The sequence below is a fragment of the Ranitomeya variabilis genome, chromosome 1, assembly GCF_051348905.1.
Source record: "Ranitomeya variabilis isolate aRanVar5 chromosome 1, aRanVar5.hap1, whole genome shotgun sequence".
In the NCBI taxonomy this organism is placed as follows: domain Eukaryota; kingdom Metazoa; phylum Chordata; class Amphibia; order Anura; family Dendrobatidae; genus Ranitomeya; species Ranitomeya variabilis.
Genome location: NC_135232.1, coordinates 560,093,192 through 560,116,972, shown reverse-complemented (window position 1 = coordinate 560,116,972; position 23,781 = coordinate 560,093,192). Strand labels below are relative to the sequence as shown.

The following is a 23,781-nucleotide window of genomic DNA, read 5'->3' as shown; positions in this document are numbered from 1 at the left end:
ATTATACAGGAATATACGGGGCAGTGTAGTGTAGATGTGTATATTATACAGGAATATACGGGGCAGTGTAGTGTAGATGTGTATATTATACAGGAATGTACGGGGCAGTGTAGTATAGATGTGTATATTATACAGGAATATACGGGGCAGTGTAGTATAGATGTGTATATTATACAGGAATATACGGGGCGGCAGTGTAGTGTAGATGTGTATATTATACAGGAATATACGGGGTAGTGTAGTGTAGATGTGTATATTATACAGGAATATACGGGGCAGTGTAGTATAGATGTGTATATTATACAGGAATATACGGGGCAGTGTAGTGTAGATGTGTATATTATACAGGAATATACGGGGCAGTGTAGTATAGATGTGTATATTATACAGGAATATACGGGGCAGTGTAGTATAGATGTGTATATTATACAGGAATATACGGGGTAGTGTAGTGTAGATGTGTATATTATACAGGAATATACGGGGCAGTGTAGTGTAGATGTGTATATTATACAGGAATATACGGGGCAGTGTAGTGTAGATGTGTATATTATACAGGAATGTACGGGACAGTGTAGTGTAGATGTGTATATTATACAGGAATATACGGGGCAGTGTAGTGTAGATGTGTATATTATACAGGAATATACGGGGCAGTGTAGTGTAGATGTGTATATTATACAGGAATATACGGGGCAGTGTAGTGTAGATGTGTATATTATACAGGAATGTACGGGGCAGTGTAGTGTAGATGTGTATATTATACAGGAATGTATGGGACAGTGTAGTGTAGATGTGGGTATATTATACAGGAATATACGGGGCAGTGTAGTGTAGATGTGTATATTATACAGGAATATACGGGGTAGTGTAGTGTAGATGTGGGTATATTATACAGGAATATACGGGGCAGTGTAGTATAGATGTGTATATTATACAGGAATATACGGGACAGTGTAGTATAGATGTGTATATTATACAGGAATATACGGGACAGTGTAGTGTAGATGTGTATATTATACAGGAATATACGGGGCAGTGTAGTGTAGATGTGTATATTATACAGGAATGTACGGGGCAGTGTAGTGTAGATGTGTATATTATACAGGAATATACGGGGCAGTGTAGTATAGATGTGTATATTATACAGGAATATACGGGGCAGTGTAGTGTAGATGTGTATATTATACAGGAATGTACGGGACAGTGTAGTGTAGATGTGTATATTATACAGGAATATACGGGGCAGTGTAGTATAGATGTGTATATTATACAGGAATATACGGGGCAGTGTAGTGTAGATGTGTATATTATACAGGAATATACGGGGCAGTGTAGTGTAGATGTGTATATTATACAGGAATGTATGGGACAGTGTAGTATAGATGTGTATATTATACAGGAATATACGGGACAGTGTAGTGTAGATGTGTATATTATACAGGAATATACGGGGCAGTGTAGTATAGATGTGTATATTATACAGGGATATACGGGGCAGTGTAGTGTAGATGTGTATATTATACAGGAATATACGGGGCAGTGTAGTATAGATGTGGGTATATTATACAGGAATATACGGGGCAGTGTAGTGTAGATGTGGGTATATTATACAGGAATGTACGGGGTAGTGTAGTATAGATGTGTATATTATACAGGAATATACGGGGCAGTGTAGTGTAGATGTGGGTATATTATACAGGAATATACGGGGCAGTGTAGTATAGATGTGTATATTATACAGGAATATACGGGGCAGTGTAGTATAGATGTGTATATTATACAGGAATGTACGGGACAGTGTAGTATAGATGTGTATATTATACAGGAATATACGGGGCAGTGTAGTATAGATGTGTATATTATACAGGAATATACGGGGCGGCAGTGTAGTGTAGATGTGTATATTATACAGGAATATACGGGGCAGTGTAGTGTAGATGTGTATATTATACAGGAATATACGGGGCAGTGTAGTGTAGATGTGTATATTATACAGGAATGTACGGGGCAGTGTAGTATAGATGTGTATATTATACAGGAATATACGGGGCAGTGTAGTATAGATGTGTATATTATACAGGAATATACGGGGCGGCAGTGTAGTGTAGATGTGTATATTATACAGGAATATACGGGGTAGTGTAGTGTAGATGTGTATATTATACAGGAATATACGGGGCAGTGTAGTATAGATGTGTATATTATACAGGAATATACGGGGCAGTGTAGTGTAGATGTGTATATTATACAGGAATGTACGGGGCAGTGTAGTGTAGATGTGTATATTATACAGGAATATACGGGGCAGTGTAGTGTAGATGTGTATATTATACAGGAATATACGGGGCAGTGTAGTATAGATGTGTATATTATACAGGAATATACGGGGCAGTGTAGTATAGATGTGTATATTATACAGGAATATACGGGGCAGTGTAGTGTAGATGTGTATATTATACAGGAATATACGGGGCAGTGTAGTGTAGATGTGTATATTATACAGGAATATACGGGACAGTGTAGTATAGATGTGTATATTATACAGGAATATACGGGACAGTGTAGTATAGATGTGTATATTATACAGGAATATACGGGACAGTGTAGTATAGATGTGTATATTATACAGGAATATACGGGGCAGTGTAGTGTAGATGTGTATATTATACAGGAATATACGGGGCAGTGTAGTATAGATGTGTATATTATACAGGAATATACGGGACAGTGTAGTATAGATGTGTATATTATACAGGAATATACGGGACAGTGTAGTATAGATGTGTATATTATACAGGAATATACGGGACAGCGTAGTATAGATGTGTATATTATACAGGAATATACGGGGCAGTGTAGTGTAGATGTGTATATTATACAGGAATATACGGGGCAGTGTAGTGTAGATGTGTATATTATACAGGAATATACGGGGCAGTGTAGTGTAGATGTGTATATTATACAGGAATGTACGGGGCAGTGTAGTGTAGATGTGTATATTATACAGGAATATACGGGGCAGTGTAGTTTAGATGTGTATATTATACAGGAATATACGGGGCAGTGTAGTGTAGATGTGTATATTATACAGGAATATACGGGGCAGTGTAGTGTAGATGTGTATATTATACAGGAATGTATGGGACAGTGTAGTATAGATGTGTATATTATACAGGAATATACGGGACAGTGTAGTGTAGATGTGTATATTATACAGGAATATACGGGGCAGTGTAGTATAGATGTGTATATTATACAGGGATATACGGGGCAGTGTAGTGTAGATGTGTATATTATACAGGAATATACGGGGCAGTGTAGTATAGATGTGGGTATATTATACAGGAATATACGGGGCAGTGTAGTGTAGATGTGGGTATATTATACAGGAATGTACGGGGTAGTGTAGTATAGATGTGTATATTATACAGGAATGTACGGGACAGTAGTATAGATGTGTATATTATACAGGAATATACGGGGCAGTGTAGTATAGATGTGTATATTATACAGGAATATACGGGGCGGCAGTGTAGTGTAGATGTGTATATTATACAGGAATATACGGGGCAGTGTAGTGTAGATGTGTATATTATACAGGAATATACGGGGCAGTGTAGTGTAGATGTGTATATTATACAGGAATGTACGGGGCAGTGTAGTATAGATGTGTATATTATACAGGAATATACGGGGCAGTGTAGTATAGATGTGTATATTATACAGGAATATACGGGGCGGCAGTGTAGTGTAGATGTGTATATTATACAGGAATATACGGGGTAGTGTAGTGTAGATGTGTATATTATACAGGAATATACGGGGCAGTGTAGTATAGATGTGTATATTATACAGGAATATACGGGGCAGTGTAGTGTAGATGTGTATATTATACAGGAATGTACGGGGCAGTGTAGTGTAGATGTGTATATTATACAGGAATATACGGGGCAGTGTAGTATAGATGTGTATATTATACAGGAATATACGGGACAGTGTAGTATAGATGTGTATATTATACAGGAATATACGGGACAGTGTAGTATAGATGTGTATATTATACAGGAATATACGGGACAGTGTAGTATAGATGTGTATATTATACAGGAACATACGGGACAGTGTAGTATAGATGTGTATATTATACAGGAATATACGGGGCAGTGTAGTGTAGATGTGTATATTATACAGGAATATACGGGGCAGTGTAGTATAGATGTGTATATTATACAGGAATATACGAGGCAGTGTAGTATAGATGTGTATATTATACAGGAATGTACGGGGCAGTGTAGTGTAGATGTGTATATTATACAGGAATATACGGGGCAGTGTAGTGTAGATGTGTATATTATACAGGAATATACGGGGCAGTGTAGTGTAGATGTGTATATTATACAGGAATGTACGGGGCAGTGTAGTGTAGATGTGTATATTATACAGGAATATACGGGACAGTGTAGTGTAGATGTGTATATTATACAGGAATATACGGGGCAGTGTAGTATAGATGTGTATATTATACAGGAATATACGGGACAGTGTAGTATAGATGTGTATATTATACAGGAATGTATGGGACAGTGTAGTATAGATGTGTATATTATACAGGAATATACGGGGCAGTGTAGTATAGATGTGTATATTATACAGGAATATACGGGGCAGTGTAGTGTAGATGTGTATATTATACAGGAATATACGGGGCAGTGTAGTATAGATGTGTATATTATACAGGAATATACGGGGCAGTGTAGTGTAGATGTGTATATTATACAGGAATATACGGGGCAGTGTAGTGTAGATGTGTATATTATACAGGAATGTATGGGACAGTGTAGTATAGATGTGTATATTATACAGGAATATACGGGACAGTGTAGTGTAGATGTGTATATTATACAGGAATATACGGGGCAGTGTAGTATAGATGTGTATATTATACAGGGATATACGGGGCAGTGTAGTGTAGATGTGTATATTATACAGGAATATACGGGGCAGTGTAGTATAGATGTGGGTATATTATACAGGAATATACGGGGCAGTGTAGTGTAGATGTGGGTATATTATACAGGAATGTACGGGGTAGTGTAGTATAGATGTGTATATTATACAGGAATGTACGGGACAGTGTAGTATAGATGTGTATATTATACAGGAATATACGGGGCAGTGTAGTATAGATGTGTATATTATACAGGAATATACGGGGCGGCAGTGTAGTGTAGATGTGTATATTATACAGGAATATACGGGGCAGTGTAGTGTAGATGTGTATATTATACAGGAATATACGGGGCAGTGTAGTGTAGATGTGTATATTATACAGGAATGTACGGGGCAGTGTAGTATAGATGTGTATATTATACAGGAATATACGGGGCAGTGTAGTATAGATGTGTATATTATACAGCAATATACGGGGCGGCAGTGTAGTGTAGATGTGTATATTATACAGGAATATACGGGGTAGTGTAGTGTAGATGTGTATATTATACAGGAATATACGGGGCAGTGTAGTATAGATGTGTATATTATACAGGAATATACGGGGCAGTGTAGTGTAGATGTGTATATTATACAGGAATGTACGGGGCAGTGTAGTGTAGATGTGTATATTATACAGGAATATACGGGGCAGTGTAGTATAGATGTGTATATTATACAGGAATATACGGGGCAGTGTAGTATAGATGTGTATATTATACAGGAATATACGGGGCAGTGTAGTGTAGATGTGTATATTATACAGGAATATACGGGGCAGTGTAGTGTAGATGTGTATATTATACAGGAATGTATGGGACAGTGTAGTATAGATGTGTATATTATACAGGAATATACGGGACAGTGTAGTGTAGATGTGTATATTATACAGGAATATACGGGGCAGTGTAGTATAGATGTGTATATTATACAGGAATATACGGGGCAGTGTAGTGTAGATGTGTATATTATACAGGAATATACGGGGCAGTGTAGTGTAGATGTGTATATTATACAGGAATGTACGGGGCAGTGTAGTGTAGATGTGTATATTATACAGGAATGTATGGGACAGTGTAGTATAGATGTGTATATTATACAGGAATATACGGGGCAGTGTAGTGTAGATGTGGGTATATTATACAGGAATATACGGGACAGTGTAGTATAGATGTGTATATTATACAGGAATGTACGGGACAGTGTAGTGTAGATGTGTATATTATACAGGAATGTATGGGACAGTGTAGTATAGATGTGTATATTATACAGGAATATACGGGGCAGTGTAGTGTAGATGTGGGTATATTATACAGGAATATACGGGACAGTGTAGTATAGATGTGTATATTATACAGGAATATACGGGACAGTGTAGTGTAGATGTGTATATTATACAGGAATATACGGGGCAGTGTAGTGTAGATGTGTATATTATACAGGAATATACGGGGTAGTGTAGTGTAGATGTGGGTATATTATACAGGAATATACGGGGCAGTGTAGTATAGATGTGTATATTATACAGGAATATACGGGACAGTGTAGTATAGATGTGTATATTATACAGGAATATACGGGACAGTGTAGTATAGATGTGTATATTATACAGGAATATACGGGGCGGCAGTGTAGTGTAGATGTGTATATTATACAGGAATGTACGGGGCAGTGTAGTGTAGATGTGTATATTATACAGGAATATACGGGGCAGTGTAGTATAGATGTGTATATTATACAGGAATATACGGGACAGTGTAGTATAGATGTGTATATTATACAGGAATATACGGGGCAGTGTAGTATAGATGTGTATATTATACAGGAATATACGGGACAGTGTAGTATAGATGTGTATATTATACAGGAATATACGGGACAGTGTAGTATAGATGTGTATATTATACAGGAATATACGGGACAGTGTAGTATAGATGTGTATATTATACAGGAATATACGGGACAGTGTAGTATAGATGTGTATATTATACAGGAATATACGGGGCAGTGTAGTGTAGATGTGTATATTATACAGGAATATACGGGGCAGTGTAGTATAGATGTGTATATTATACAGGAATATACGAGGCAGTGTAGTATAGATGTGTATATTATACAGGAATGTACGGGGCAGTGTAGTGTAGATGTGTATATTATACAGGAATGTACGGGGCAGTGTAGTGTAGATGTGTATATTATACAGGAATATACGGGGCAGTGTAGTGTAGATGTGTATATTATACAGGAATATACGGGGCAGTGTAGTGTAGATGTGTATATTATACAGGAATGTATGGGACAGTGTAGTATAGATGTGTATATTATACAGGAATATACGGGACAGTGTAGTGTAGATGTGTATATTATACAGGAATATACGGGGCAGTGTAGTATAGATGTGTATATTATACAGGAATATACGGGGCAGTGTAGTGTAGATGTGTGTATTATACAGGAATATACGGGGCAGTGTAGTGTAGATGTGTATATTATACAGGAATGTACGGGGCAGTGTAGTGTAGATGTGTATATTATACAGGAATGTATGGGACAGTGTAGTATAGATGTGTATATTATACAGGAATATACGGGGCAGTGTAGTGTAGATGTGGGTATATTATACAGGAATATACGGGACAGTGTAGTGTAGATGTGTATATTATACAGGAATATACGGGGTAGTGTAGTGTAGATGTGGGTATATTATACAGGAATATACGGGGCAGTGTAGTATAGATGTGTATATTATACAGGAATATACGGGACAGTGTAGTATAGATGTTTATATTATACAGGAATATACGGGACAGTGTAGTATAGATGTGTATATTATACAGGAATATACGGGGCAGTGTAGTGTAGATGTGTATATTATACAGGAATGTACGGGGCAGTGTAGTGTAGATGTGTATATTATACAGGAATATACGGGGCAGTGTAGTATAGATGTGTATATTATACAGGAATATACGGGGCAGTGTAGTATAGATGTGTATATTATACAGGAATATACGGGACAGTGTAGTATAGATGTGTATATTATACAGGAATATACGGGGCAGTGTAGTATAGATGTGTATATTATACAGGAATATAAGGGACAGTGTAGTATAGATGTGTATATTATACAGGAATATACGGGACAGTGTAGTATAGATGTGTATATTATACAGGAATATACGGGACAGTGTAGTATAGATGTGTATATTATACAGGAATATACGGGACAGTGTAGTATAGATGTGTATATTATACAGGAATATACGGGGCAGTGTAGTGTAGATGTGTATATTATACAGGAATATACGGGGCAGTGTAGTGTAGATGTGTATATTATACAGGAATGTATGGGACAGTGTAGTATAGATGTGTATATTATACAGGAATATACGGGACAGTGTAGTGTAGATGTGTATATTATACAGGAATATACGGGGCAGTGTAGTATAGATGTGTATATTATACAGGAATATACGGGGCAGTGTAGTGTAGATGTGTATATTATACAGGAATATACGGGGCAGTGTAGTGTAGATGTGTATATTATACAGGAATGTACGGGGCAGTGTAGTGTAGATGTGTATATTATACAGGAATGTATGGGACAGTGTAGTATAGATGTGTATATTATACAGGAATATACGGGGCAGTGTAGTGTAGATGTGGGTATATTATACAGGAATATACGGGACAGTGTAGTGTAGATGTGTATATTATACAGGAATATACGGGGTAGTGTAGTGTAGATGTGGGTATATTATACAGGAATATACGGGGCAGTGTAGTATAGATGTGTATATTATACAGGAATATACGGGACAGTGTAGTATAGATGTTTATATTATACAGGAATATACGGGACAGTGTAGTATAGATGTGTATATTATACAGGAATATACGGGGCAGTGTAGTGTAGATGTGTATATTATACAGGAATGTACGGGGCAGTGTAGTGTAGATGTGTATATTATACAGGAATATACGGGGCAGTGTAGTATAGATGTGTATATTATACAGGAATATACGGGGCAGTGTAGTATAGATGTGTATATTATACAGGAATATACGGGACAGTGTAGTATAGATGTGTATATTATACAGGAATATACGGGGCAGTGTAGTATAGATGTGTATATTATACAGGAATATACGGGACAGTGTAGTATAGATGTGTATATTATACAGGAATATACGAGGCAGTGTAGTATAGATGTGTATATTATACAGGAATGTACGGGGCAGTGTAGTGTAGATGTGTATATTATACAGGAATATACGGGGCAGTGTAGTGTAGATGTGTATATTATACAGGAATGTACGGGGCAGTGTAGTGTAGATGTGTATATTATACAGGAATATACGGGACAGTGTAGTATAGATGTGTATATTATACAGGAATGTACGGGGTAGTGTAGTATAGATGTGTATATTATACAGGAATATACGGGGCAGTGTAGTATAGATGTGTATATTATACAGGAATATACGGGGCAGTGTAGTGTAGATGTGTATATTATACAGGAATATACGGGGCAGTGTAGTGTAGATGTGTATATTATACAGGAATATACGGGGCAGTGTAGTATAGATGTGTATATTATACAGGGATATACGGGGCAGTGTAGTATAGATGTGTATATTATACAGGAATATACGGGGCAGTGTAGTGTAGATGTGGGTATATTATACAGGAATATACGGGGCAGTGTAGTATAGATGTGGGTATATTATACAGGAATGTACGGGGCAGTGTAGTATAGATGTGTATATTATACAGGAATATACGAGGCAGTGTAGTATAGATGTGTATATTATACAGGAATATACGAGGCAGTGTAGTATAGATGTGTATATTATACAGGAATGTACGGGGCAGTGTAGTGTAGATGTGTATATTATACAGGAATGTACGGGGCAGTGTAGTGTAGATGTGTATATTATACAGGAATATACGGGACAGTGTAGTATAGATGTGTATATTATACAGGAATATACGGGACAGTGTAGTATAGATGTGTATATTATACAGGAATATACGGGACAGTGTAGTATAGATGTGTATATTATACAGGAATATACGGGACAGTGTAGTATAGATGTGTATATTATACAGGAATGTACGGGGCAGTGTAGTGTAGATGTGTATATTATACAGGAATATACGGGGCAGTGTAGTGTAGATGTGTATATTATACAGGAATATACGGGGCAGTGTAGTATAGATGTGTATATTATACAGGAATATACGGGGCAGTGTAGTATAGATGTGTATATTATACAGGAATATACGGGGCAGTGTAGTATAGATGTGTATATTATACAGGAATGTACGGGGCAGTGTAGTGTAGATGTGTATATTATACAGGAATGTACGGGGCAGTGTAGTGTAGATGTGTATATTATACAGGAATGTACGGGGTAGTGTAGTATAGATGTGTATATTATACAGGAATATACGGGGCAGTGTAGTATAGATGTGTATATTATACAGGAATATACGGGGCAGTGTAGTGTAGATGTGTATATTATACAGGAATATACGGGGCAGTGTAGTGTAGATGTGTATATTATACAGGAATATACGGGGCAGTGTAGTATAGATGTGTATATTATACAGGAATGTACGGGGTAGTGTAGTATAGATGTGTATATTATACAGGAATATACGGGGCAGTGTAGTATAGATGTGTATATTATACAGGAATATACGGGGCAGTGTAGTGTAGATGTGTATATTATACAGGAATATACGGGGCAGTGTAGTGTAGATGTGTATATTATACAGGAATATACGGGGCAGTGTAGTATAGATGTGTATATTATACAGGGATATACGGGGCAGTGTAGTATAGATGTGTATATTATACAGGAATATACGGGGCAGTGTAGTATAGATGTGTATATTATACAGGAATGTACGGGGCAGTGTAGTGTAGATGTGTATATTATACAGGAATGTACGGGGCAGTGTAGTGTAGATGTGTATATTATACAGGAATGTACGGGGTAGTGTAGTATAGATGTGTATATTATACAGGAATATACGGGGCAGTGTAGTATAGATGTGTATATTATACAGGAATATACGGGGCAGTGTAGTGTAGATGTGTATATTATACAGGAATATACGGGGCAGTGTAGTGTAGATGTGTATATTATACAGGAATATACGGGGCAGTGTAGTATAGATGTGTATATTATACAGGAATGTACGGGGTAGTGTAGTATAGATGTGTATATTATACAGGAATATACGGGGCAGTGTAGTATAGATGTGTATATTATACAGGAATATACCGGGCAGTGTAGTGTAGATGTGTATATTATACAGGAATATACGGGGCAGTGTAGTGTAGATGTGTATATTATACAGGAATATACGGGGCAGTGTAGTATAGATGTGTATATTATACAGGGATATACGGGGCAGTGTAGTATAGATGTGTATATTATACAGGAATATACGGGGCAGTGTAGTGTAGATGTGGGTATATTATACAGGAATATACGGGGCAGTGTAGTATAGATGTGGGTATATTATACAGGAATGTACGGGGCAGTGTAGTGTAGATGTGTATATTATACAGGAATATACGGGGCAGTGTAGTATAGATGTGTATATTATACAGGAATGTACGGGGCAGTGTAGTGTAGATGTGTATATTATACAGGAATGTACGGGGCAGTGTAGTGTAGATGTGTATATTATACAGGAATATACGGGGCAGTGTAGTATAGATGTGTATATTATACAGGAATATACGGGGCAGTGTAGTTTAGATGTGTATATTATACAGGAATATACGGGGCAGTGTAGTATAGATGTGTATATTATACAGGAATATACGGGGCAGTGTAGTGTAGATGTGTATATTATACAGGAATATACGGGACAGTGTAGTGTAGATGTGTATATTATACAGGAATATACGGGGCAGTGTAGTATAGATGTGTATATTATACAGGAATGTACGGGGCAGTGTAGTGTAGATGTGTATATTATACAGGAATGTATGGGACAGTGTAGTATAGATGTGTATATTATACAGGGATATACGGGACAGTGTAGTATAGATGTGTATATTATACAGGAATGTATGGGACAGTGTAGTATAGATGTGTATATTATACAGGAATATACGGGGCAGTGTAGTGTAGATGTGTATATTATACAGGAATATACGGGGCAGTGTAGTATAGATGTGTATATTATACAGGAATATACGGGACAGTGTAGTATAGATGTGTATATTATACAGGAATATACGGGACAGTGTAGTATAGATGTGTATATTATACAGGAATGTATGGGACAGTGTAGTATAGATGTGTATATTATACAGGGATATACGGGGCAGTGTAGTATAGATGTGTATATTATACAGGAATATACGGGGCAGTGTAGTATAGATGTGTATATTATACAGGAATATACGGGGCAGTGTAGTATAGATGTGTATATTATACAGGAATATACGGGGCAGTGTAGTGTAGATGTGTATATTATACAGAAATATACGGGACAGTGTAGTGTAGATGTGTATATTATACAGGAATATACGGGACAGTGTAGTATAGATGTGTATATTATACAGGAATATACGGGGCAGTGTAGTATAGATGTGTATATTATACAGGAATATACGGGGCAGTGTAGTGTAGATGTGTATATTATACAGGAATGTACGGGACAGTGTAGTATAGATGTGTATATTATACAGGAATATACGGGGCAGTGTAGTATAGATGTGTATATTATACAGGAATATACGGGGCAGTGTAGTGTAGATGTGTATATTATACAGGAATATACGGGGCAGTGTAGTATAAATGTGTATATTATACAGGAATATACGGGGCAGTGTAGTATAGATGTGTATATTATACAGGAATATACGGGGCAGTGTAGTGTAGATGTGTATATTATACAGGAATATACGGGGCAGTGTAGTGTAGATGTGTATATTATACAGGAATATACGGGGCAGTGTAGTATAGATGTGTATATTATACAGGAATATACGGGACAGTGTAGTATAGATGTGGGTATATTATACAGGAATATACGGGACAGTGTAGTGTAGATGTGTATATTATACAGGAATATACGGGGCAGTGTAGTATAGATGTGTATATTATACAGGAATGTATGGGACAGTGTAGTGTAGATGTGTATATTATACAGGAATATACGGGACAGTGTAGTATAGATGTGTATATTATACAGGAATATACGGGGCAGTGTAGTATAGATGTGTATATTATACAGGAATGTACGGGGCAGTGTAGTGTAGATGTGTATATTATACAGGAATGTACGGGGCAGTGTAGTGTAGATGTGTATATTATACAGGAATATACGGGGCAGTGTAGTGTAGATGTGTATATTATACAGGAATATACGGGGCAGTGTAGTGTAGATGTGTATATTATACATGAATATACGGGGCAGTGTAGTGTAGATGTGTATATTATACAGGAATATACGGGGCAGTGTAGTATAGATGTGTATATTATACAGGAATATACGGGGCAGTGTAGTGTAGATGTGTATATTATACAGGAATATACGGGGCGGCAGTGTAGTGTAGATGTGTATATTATACAGGAATATACGGGGCAGTGTAGTGTAGATGTGTATATTATACAGGAATATACGGGGCAGTGTAGTGTAGATGTGTATATTATACAGGAATATACGGGGCAGTGTAGTGTAGATGTGTTTATTATACAGGAATGTACGGGGCAGTGTAGTGTAGATGTGTATATTATACAGGAATATACGGGGCAGTGTAGTATAAATGTGTATATTATACAGGAATATACGGGGCAGTGTAGTATAGATGTGTATATTATACAGGAATATACGGGGCAGTGTAGTGTAGATGTGTATATTATACAGGAATATACGGGGCAGTGTAGTGTAGATGTGTATATTATACAGGAATATACGGGGCAGTGTAGTGTAGATGTGTATATTATACAGGAATATACGGGGCAGTGTAGTGTAGATGTGTATATTATACAGGAATATACGGGGCAGTGTAGTGTAGATGTGTATATTATACAGGAATGTACGGGGCAGTGTAGTGTAGATGTGTATATTATACAGGAATATACGGGGCAGTGTAGTATAAATGTGTATATTATACAGGAATATACGGGGCAGTGTAGTATAGATGTGTATATTATACAGGAATATACGGGGCAGTGTAGTGTAGATGTGTATATTATACAGGAATATACGGGACAGTGTAGTGTAGATGTGTATATTATACAGGAATATACGGGGCAGTGTAGTATAGATGTGTATATTATACAGGAATGTACGGGGCAGTGTAGTGTAGATGTGTATATTATACAGGAATGTATGGGACAGTGTAGTATAGATGTGTATATTATACAGGGATATACGGGGCAGTGTAGTATAGATGTGTATATTATACAGGAATGTATGGGACAGTGTAGTATAGATGTGTATATTATACAGGGATATACGGGACAGTGTAGTATAGATGTGTATATTATACAGGAATGTATGGGACAGTGTAGTATAGATGTGTATATTATACAGGAATATACGGGGCAGTGTAGTATAGATGTGTATATTATACAGGAATATACGGGACAGTGTAGTATAGATGTGTATATTATACAGGAATATACGGGACAGTGTAGTATAGATGTGTATATTATACAGGAATGTACGGGGCAGTGTAGTGTAGATGTGTATATTATACAGGAATGTACGGGGCAGTGTAGTATAGATGTGTATATTATACAGGAATATACGGGACAGTGTAGTATAGATGTGTATATTATACAGGAATGTATGGGACAGTGTAGTATAGATGTGTATATTATACAGGAATATACGGGGCAGTGTAGTATAGATGTGTATATTATACAGGAATATACGGGGCAGTGTAGTATAGATGTGTATATTATACAGGAATATACGGGGCAGTGTAGTATAGATGTGTATATTATACAGGAATATACGGGACAGTGTAGTGTAGATGTGTATATTATACAGGAATATACGGGGCAGTGTAGTATAGATGTGGGTATATTATACAGGAATATACGGGGCAGTGTAGTATAGATGTGTATATTATACAGGAATATACGGGGCAGTGTAGTGTAGATGTGTATATTATACAGGAATATACGGGACAGTGTAGTATAGATGTGTATATTATACAGGAATATACGGGACAGTGTAGTATAGATGTGTATATTATACAGGAATATACGGGGCAGTGTAGTATAGATGTGTATATTATACAGGAATGTACGGGGCAGTGTAGTGTAGATGTGTATATTATACAGGAATGTACGGGGCAGTGTAGTGTAGATGTGTATATTATACAGGAATATACGGGGCAGTGTAGTATAAATGTGTATATTATACAGGAATATACGGGGCAGTGTAGTATAGATGTGTATATTATACAGGAATATACGGGGCAGTGTAGTGTAGATGTGTATATTATACAGGAATATACGGGGCAGTGTAGTATAGATGTGTATATTATACAGGAATATACGGGGCAGTGTAGTGTAGATGTGTATATTATACAGGAATATACGGGGCAGTGTAGTATAGATGTGTATATTATACAGGAATATACGGGGCAGTGTAGTGTAGATGTGGGTATATTATACAGGAATATACGGGGCAGTGTAGTGTAGATGTGTATATTATACAGGAATATACGGGGTAGTGTAGTGTAGATGTGTATATTATACAGGAATGTACGGGACAGTGTAGTATAGATGTGTATATTATACAGGGATATACGGGGCAGTGTAGTATAGATGTGTATATTATACAGGAATGTATGGGACAGTGTAGTATAGATGTGTATATTATACAGGAATATACGGGGCAGTGTAGTATAGATGTGTATATTATACAGGGATATACGGGGTAGTGTAGTATAGATGTGTATATTATACAGGAATGTACGGGACAGTGTAGTATAGATGTGTATATTATACAGGGATATACGGGGCAGTGTAGTATAGATGTGTATATTATACAGGAATGTACGGGACAGTGTAGTATAGATGTGTATATTATACAGGAATATACGGGGCAGTATAGTATAGATGTGTATATTATACAGGAATATACGGGGTAGTGTAGTATAGATTTGTATATTATACAGGAATATACGGGGCAGTGTAGTATAGATGTGTATATTATACAGGAATATACGGGGCAGTGTAGTGTAGATGTGGGTATATTATACAGGAATATACGGGGCAGTGTAGTGTAGATGTGTATATTATACAGGAATATACGGGGTAGTGTAGTGTAGATGTGTATATTATACAGGAATGTACGGGACAGTGTAGTATAGATGTGTATATTATACAGGGATATACGGGGCAGTGTAGTATAGATGTGTATATTATACAGGAATGTATGGGACAGTGTAGTATAGATGTGTATATTATACAGGAATATACGGGGCAGTGTAGTATAGATGTGTATATTATACAGGGATATACGGGGTAGTGTAGTATAGATGTGTATATTATACAGGAATGTACGGGACAGTGTAGTATAGATGTGTATATTATACAGGGATATACGGGGCAGTGTAGTATAGATGTGTATATTATACAGGAATGTATGGGACAGTGTAGTATAGATGTGTATATTATACAGGGATATACGGGACAGTGTAGTATAGATGTGTATATTATACAGGAATATACGGGGCAGTGTAGTATAGATGTGTATATTATACAGGAATATACGGGGCAGTGTAGTATAGATGTGTATATTATACAGGAATGTACGGGGTAGTGTAGTATAGATGTGTATATTATACAGGAATATACGGGGCAGTGTAGTATAGATGTGTATATTATACAGGAATATACGGGGCAGTGTAGTGTAGATGTGTATATTATACAGGAATGTATGGGGCAGTGTAGTGTAGATGTGTATATTATACAGGAATATACGGGGCAGTGTAGTATAGATGTGTATATTATACAGGAATGTACGGGGTAGTTAGTATAGATGTGTATATTATACAGGAATATACGGGGCAGTGTAGTATAGATGTGTATATTATACAGGAATATACGGGGCAGTGTAGTGTAGATGTGTATATTATACAGGAATGTACGGGGCAGTGTAGTATAGATGTGTATATTATACAGGAATATACGGGGCAGTGTAGTATAGATGTGTATATTATACAGGAATGTACGGGGCAGTGTAGTGTAGATGTGTATATTATACAGGAATGTACGGGGCAGTGTAGTATAGATGTGTATATTATACAGGAATATACGGGGCAGTGTAGTATAGATGTGTATATTATACAGGAATATACGGGGCAGTGTAGTGTAGATGTGTATATTATACAGGAATATACGGGGCAGTGTAGTATAGATGTGTATATTATACAGGAATGTACGGGCCAGTGTAGTATAGATGTGTATATTATACAGGAATGTACGGGGCAGTGTAGTGTAGATGTGGGTATATTATACAGGAATATACGGGACAGTGTAGTGTAGATGTGGGTATATTATACAGGAATATACGGGGCAGTGTAGTGTAATTGTGGGTATATTATACAGGAATATACGGGGCAGTGTAGTATAGATGTGTATATTATACAGGAATATACGGGGCAGTGTAGTATAGATGTGTATATTATACAGGAATATACGGGGCAGTGTAGTATAGATGTGTATATTATACAGGAATGTACGGGGCATTGTTATATAGATGTGTATATTATACAGGAATATACGGGGCAGTGTAGTATAGATGTGTATATTATACAGGAATATACGGGGCAGTGTAGTATAGATGTGTATATTATACAGGAATATACGGGGCAGTGTAGTATAGATGTGTATATTATACAGGAATATACGGGGCATTGTTATATAGATGTGTATATTATACAGGAATATACGGGGCAGTGTAGTATAGATGTGTATATTATACAGGAATATACGGGACAGTGTAGTATAGATGTGTATATTATACAGGAATGTACCGGGCAGTGTAGTATAGACGTGTATTATACAGGAATATACGGGGCAGTGTAGTATAGATGTGTATATTATACAGGAATATACGGGGCAGTGTAGTATAGATGTGTATATTATACAGGAATATACGGGACAGTGTAGTGTAGATGTTTGTATATTATACAGGAATATACGGGGCAGTGTAGTATAGATGTGTATATTATACAGGAATGTACGGGACAGTGTAGTATAGATGTGTATATTATACAGGAATATACGGGGCAGTATAGTATAGATGTGTATATTATACAGGAATATACGGGGTAGTGTAGTATAGATTTGTATATTATACAGGAACATACGGGGCAGTGTAGTATAGATGTGTATATTATACAGGAACATACAGGGAATTGTTGTATAGATGTGTATATTATACAGGAACATACGGGGCATTGTTGTATAGATGTGTATATTATACAGGAACATACAGGGCATTGTTGTATAGATGTGTATATTATACAGGAACATACGGGGCATTGTTGTATAGATGTGTATATTATACAGGAATATACGGGGCAGTACAGTATCGATGTGTATATTATATTGGAATATACGGGGTAGTATAGTATTGATGTGTGTATGTTATACAGGAATATACGGGATAGTATAGATGTGTATATTATACAGGAATATACGGGGCAGTATAGTATAGATGTGTATGTTATACAGGAATATACGGGGTAGTTAGTATAGATTTGTATATTATACAGGAACATACGGGGCAGTGTCCTGTAGATGTGTATATTATACAGGAACATACGGGGCATTGTTGTATAGATGTGTATATTATACAGGAACATACGGGGCATTGTTGTATAGATGTGTATATTATACAGGAATATACGGGGCAGTGCAGTATCGATGTGTATATTATATTGGAATATACGGGGTAGTATAGTATTGATGTGTGTATGTTATACAGGAATATACGGGGTAGTATAGTATAGATGTGTGTGTATATTATACAGTAATATACAGGGGCAGTATAGTATAGATGTGATTGTATATATTATACACACAAAAAACAGAAGATAGTCAGCTGACCTGAATATCGGCTATTCCACACCTGTTCCTGCACGGAAAAGTTGAGCACTCAGTCCACAGAAAAATCGATGAATCCAGCAGTATAGTATAGACGTGTATATTATACAGGTGTATACGTGGTAGTATAGTTAAAGGGGTAATACAGGGTAGTATAGTGTAGTAGGTGTATATATTTCACGAAGGCTGTGTAGTACATGGTGTGTATAATTCACAGGGCCAGTGTGTATATTATACAGGGGTGTATAATATATGGGGGCAGTATATACATTATACAGTGGTGTATAATATACAGGGTAGTATATACTTTTTACATTGGGGTGTCTTTCCTGTGTATCTTTGACATTTGTACTGACTTCCGTTACATTATCTCGTTGCAGCCGGTGATGGAGGATCTCTCCAGCGTTGATCTTTTTGATCTTCGGAGGTCTGTATCTGCTGGTCCTGCTCCTTGTCCCCTGTCCCACTCACCACGTAGCTTTGCTATTGATGGACTTTCCTTTTTGCAGAAACCTCTTAGTGCTGCTTCTGTAGCCAGCAGTGAGCATTGCAGGAGACCCCCCAGCCCCACAGAAATAACTACCATGAGTTCTACACCCCAGGATTCTCCTCACTCCCCTCTCTGTCCTAATAAAGGCAGAGCCCAGTGTTGTCCTACCACATCGCGTCCTAGTCTGGAGTCTGTACAGAGAGCCCCTAACACGGATTCCCCCAGTGTAACGCACACTGACCCCAATGTTTTGTGGGTAGAGCCGCACTCTGATTCACGTCAGAAGTCCATGACTGAGTGTCTGAATGTCAATGCAACATCTAAGTCACAACTGGAGATGGAGGGAAACGACACTGGTGAGGACCTGTATATACCCATCTCCCGTATAACCAAACCTCTCTTGGTTTTAAGACTTTGTTGTATTTTCAGTTGTTGCAGTTGTCCAACATCCACTTGATATAGAAGTGGTCCCACATGTTTCCCCTGACGAGGAGGGCGATGCCGAGCTGGTGATCTCTTATGGTCAGTTATCACATCCTGCTTTATTATAGTGCATGGAGTTGAAGTGACTGTTGGCAGTGCTTTCTGGGAGGTTAGTGGCACAAAGTGCAGCTCTGCCTCCTCCCTGGTGGTTGTTTGGGCTGTGGATGCAGCTCCGCCTCCTCCGGGTTGGTTGTCTGGGCTGCGCATGAGGCTTCACTTCCTCCAGGATGGTTGGTTGGGCTGTGGATGCGGCTCTGCTTCCTCCGGGGTGGTTAGTTGGGCTGCAGGCGCCACTCTGCCTCATCCGGGAAGCTTGGTTGGGCTGTGGATGCAGCTCTAGGGTGGTTGGTTGGGCTGTGGATGCAGCTCCAGGGTGGTTGGTTGGGCTGTGGATGCAGCTGTGTCTCCTCTGGGGTGGTTGGTTGGGATTTGGAGTCTGCTCTGCTTTCTCTGGAGTGGTTGATTAGGCTGCAGGCGCCGCTCTGCCTCCTCCAGGATGGTTGGATAGGCTGTGGATGCAGCTCCTGGGTGGTTGGTAGGGCAGCAGGCGCCGCTCTACCTCATCCGGGATGCTTGGTTGGGATGTGGATGCAGCTTGACCTCCTCTAAGGTGATTGGTTGGGCTTTCGACGCAACTCTGCCTCCACCTGGGTGCTGGTTCAGGTTTTCTTCCCGTCTGGTGCTTTTAGATGAGGACGAGAAGAGGAGAAAAAAGAAGAAACTTGTGGGGAAGAGGAAGCGAGAAGATGCCGAGCCACTCACCTGTGACCTGGATCAGGATCTGGACCGAGCCCTGGAGGATGGAGCCAAGCAGCACAACCTGACAGTGGTCAACGTCCGCAACATCCTCCACGTGAGTGACCCCACCAGTGAGGGCTCATGCTAGAGGTTGTAATACCTGTCCTCATTGCTACCTGTGCTGCTGACATTGCAGGAGGTGATCACTAATGAGCACGTTGTGGCCATGATGAAGGCCGCCATCACAGAAAGCCAAGGCCTGCCGCCCTTCGTAAGTAATTGCCCTGCTGGCATTCACCAGCCAATGATGGGCGAGTCCCTGCATGTGGCTGATAACAGGGAGCAAGAGCAGCAGAGGGATGTGTGACTGCCTCTGCTTCTGTCTTACAGGAACCCAAAATGACTCGATCAAAGCTAAAAGAGGTGGTGGAGAAAGGTGTGGTGAGTATCCGCCGGCAGACCGTGGGCCCCGTCGGTTCGCCCACCGTGGGCCCCCGTCGGTTCGCCCACCGTGGGCCCCCGTCGGTTCGCCCACCGTGGGCCCCCGTCGGTTCGCCCACCGTGGGCCCCCGTCGGTTCGCCCACCGTGGGCCCCCGTCGGTTCGCCCACCGTGGGCCCCCGTCGGTTCGCCCACCGTGGGCCCCCGTCGGTTCGCCCACCGTGGGCCCCCGTCGGTTCGCCCACCGTGGGCCCCCGTCGGTTCGCCCACCGTGGGCCCCCGTCGGTTCGCCCACCGTGGGCCCCCGTCGGTTCGCCCACCGTGGGCCCCCGTCGGTTCGCCCACCGTGGGCCCCCGTCGGTTCGCCCACCGTGGGCCCCCGTCGGTTCGCCCACCGTGGGCCCCCGTCGGTTCGCCCACCGTGGGCCCCCGTCGGTTCGCCCACCGTGGGCCCCCGTCGGTTCGCCCACCGTGGGCCCCCGTCGGTTCGCCCACCGTGGGCCCCCGTCGGTTCGCCCACCGTGGGCCCCCGTCGGTTCGCCCACCGTGGGCCCCCGTCGGTTCGCCCACCGTGGGCCCCCGTCGGTTCGCCCACCGTGGGCCCCCGTCGGTTCGCCCACCGTGGGCCCCCGTCGGTTCGCCCACCGTGGGCCCCCGTCGGTTCGCCCACCGTGGGCCCCCGTCGGTTCGCCCACCGTGGGCCCCCGTCGGTACTATAACTATACTATACTATACTATACTGTGGCCCTTACTCTTAGGTCATCCCTACCTGGAATCTGTCTCCAATCAAGAAGAGCAGCCAGCAGCAGGTGAGCAGTTGGGGGGGCCCGAGCCTCGGTAGAAGACTCGCTCCGGAAACGTTGTAGTTGGGCGTCACACTAAACACTTTGGGGTAGGGTGTTTCCTGGATGTGACCCCAGACTCCTATAGCCCGGAATACGGCGGTGAGGGGTTAAGTGCTGGGGTGTGGGATGGTGAGATTACCTATTGTCCCTTGGCTATTGACCCCCATCCTCTCACACGTGCTCTCAATACTCTTCCAACCCCCCCCCCCCCCCCCCTATCTTACATCAGGTTCCTCAGTTTGTTGACATCCCCCTGGAAGAAGAGGATTCATCAGATGAGGAGTATCGGCCAGAGGAGGAGGATGAAGATGAGACTGCTGAAGAGGTGAGGGTGTACACTGTGGGGCCGGAGCCCTGTTGGCTGGAGGATTGCGGTGGGTCCCTGCTGGCCTGGGTTCAGGTCGCTCACGCTGTGTGTCGTCTGCAGAGTCTGCTGGAGAGTGATGTGGAGAGCACGGCGTCCTCCCCACGTGGGCACAAGCGTATGAGAGCCCATTATATCTTGGAGTCGCACGGTGAAGAGCGTATGGATGGCCGGCAGGTAAGTTACCACTCGTAGCCATGGCAGACGTGCCTCAAGGGTTCACTACTTATGGGTGTTATCTGTCCATTCAGCAGGGCGCCGCGAGTCACATCACTGCAGAATCTGTTCCCATGGGGCCTCCTCCACCCCCCAAAATAAAGTACTCCCCTGACAGTGCCTTCATGGATAAACTGCATGCCGTGGATGCAGAGCTGGATAACTATCCCGTCACTATTGGGTCCTTCCAGGTACGCCCTGTCCCTCTGCTCGTAGTTCCCAGGTAGTTTCTGCCCCTCTGTCCATAGTTCCCAGGTACGCCCTGCCCATTGGTCTCCGATACGCCCCGTTCCTCTGCCCGTGCTTCCCAGGTACACCCTGCCAATGGTTCCCAGGTACTTCTCTTCCTGCCTGAGGTTCCCAGGAACGCCTCACCCCACTATCAATCCCCATGAGGTGACTGTGGTTGATGCTTCTAATCCTGACAGTCCTTGGAAGAAAACCTCATCGCTTGCCGCACACGTTCCAAGAGGCCCCTGAAGGATGTGCCCATCGGTCAACTCGAGGCCAAACTGCAGGCCCCGGACATCACTCCCGACATGTACGAAGCAAACACCGCTGATGATGACAACTGGAAGAATTGGCTACGCGGCCTGATGCACGACGACGTGGGCAATGATGGTGAGTGCCGAGGCTTTCGCACCACTATTGCCTTCCCCAGTGCTGCACTGTTTAGCTTTCCCCACACTCCCCTTTCTGATCAAGCCATTCAGGCGCCCCACGCTGTCCTCCCTGATCGTGCCTTCTTTAATTTCAGATGAAGCAGACGATGATGATGACCCAGAATACAATATTCTGGAGGATTGGGATGAGCCAGACACCGAGGACCTGCGCAATGATCGCGCCGTGCGGATCACCAGTAAGTGGGTGAACTGAGGGAAAGAGAGTGGGGTGTCCTTGAAGGATGGAGCTTCATCTTCTCATTGTTCTGATTGGCAGAGAAAGAAGTGAACAAACTGATGGAGGAGCTATTTGAGACAGTGAGTACAGCCCCGCTCTCTCCTCCTACTGCCACCTACCTCTCTCCCTCCCCCTTTTCTGTCCCCCCATCTCCTTCTACTCCTGCCCCCCCATCTCCGTCTGCTGCCCCCCCCCCCCCTC

The 23,781-nt window shown here is 40.7% G+C and overlaps 1 protein-coding gene across 9 annotated transcripts in view; it reads left to right on the top strand.

Annotated features, from left to right (window-relative positions):
- The window catches only part of GON4L (gon-4 like), a 66,248-nt gene that overhangs the window by 32,766 nt on the left and 9,701 nt on the right, over positions 1–23,781 (top strand). For 4 of the 9 annotated variants that reach the window (XM_077256599.1, XM_077256627.1, XM_077256619.1 and 1 more), the window contains exons 2-14: positions 19,485–19,531; positions 19,614–19,950; positions 20,024–20,116; positions 20,767–20,930; positions 21,012–21,086; positions 21,206–21,256; positions 22,014–22,064; positions 22,330–22,425; positions 22,528–22,641; positions 22,716–22,871; positions 23,109–23,301; positions 23,438–23,539; positions 23,620–23,660. In XM_077256599.1, coding sequence (XP_077112714.1) covers positions 19,689–19,950; positions 20,024–20,116; positions 20,767–20,930; positions 21,012–21,086; positions 21,206–21,256; positions 22,014–22,064; positions 22,330–22,425; positions 22,528–22,641; positions 22,716–22,871; positions 23,109–23,301; positions 23,438–23,539; positions 23,620–23,660 — 1,398 coding nt within the window. In that variant the 5' untranslated portion in view covers positions 19,485–19,531; positions 19,614–19,688. Of the gene's footprint in view, positions 1–19,484; positions 19,951–20,023; positions 20,117–20,766; positions 20,931–21,011; positions 21,087–21,205; positions 21,257–22,013; positions 22,065–22,329; positions 22,426–22,527; positions 22,642–22,715; positions 22,872–23,108; positions 23,302–23,437; positions 23,540–23,619; positions 23,661–23,781 lie in introns of all 9 variants that reach the window. The other 5 variants (XM_077256592.1, XM_077256583.1, XM_077256566.1 and 2 more) reach the window with 2 other exon arrangements.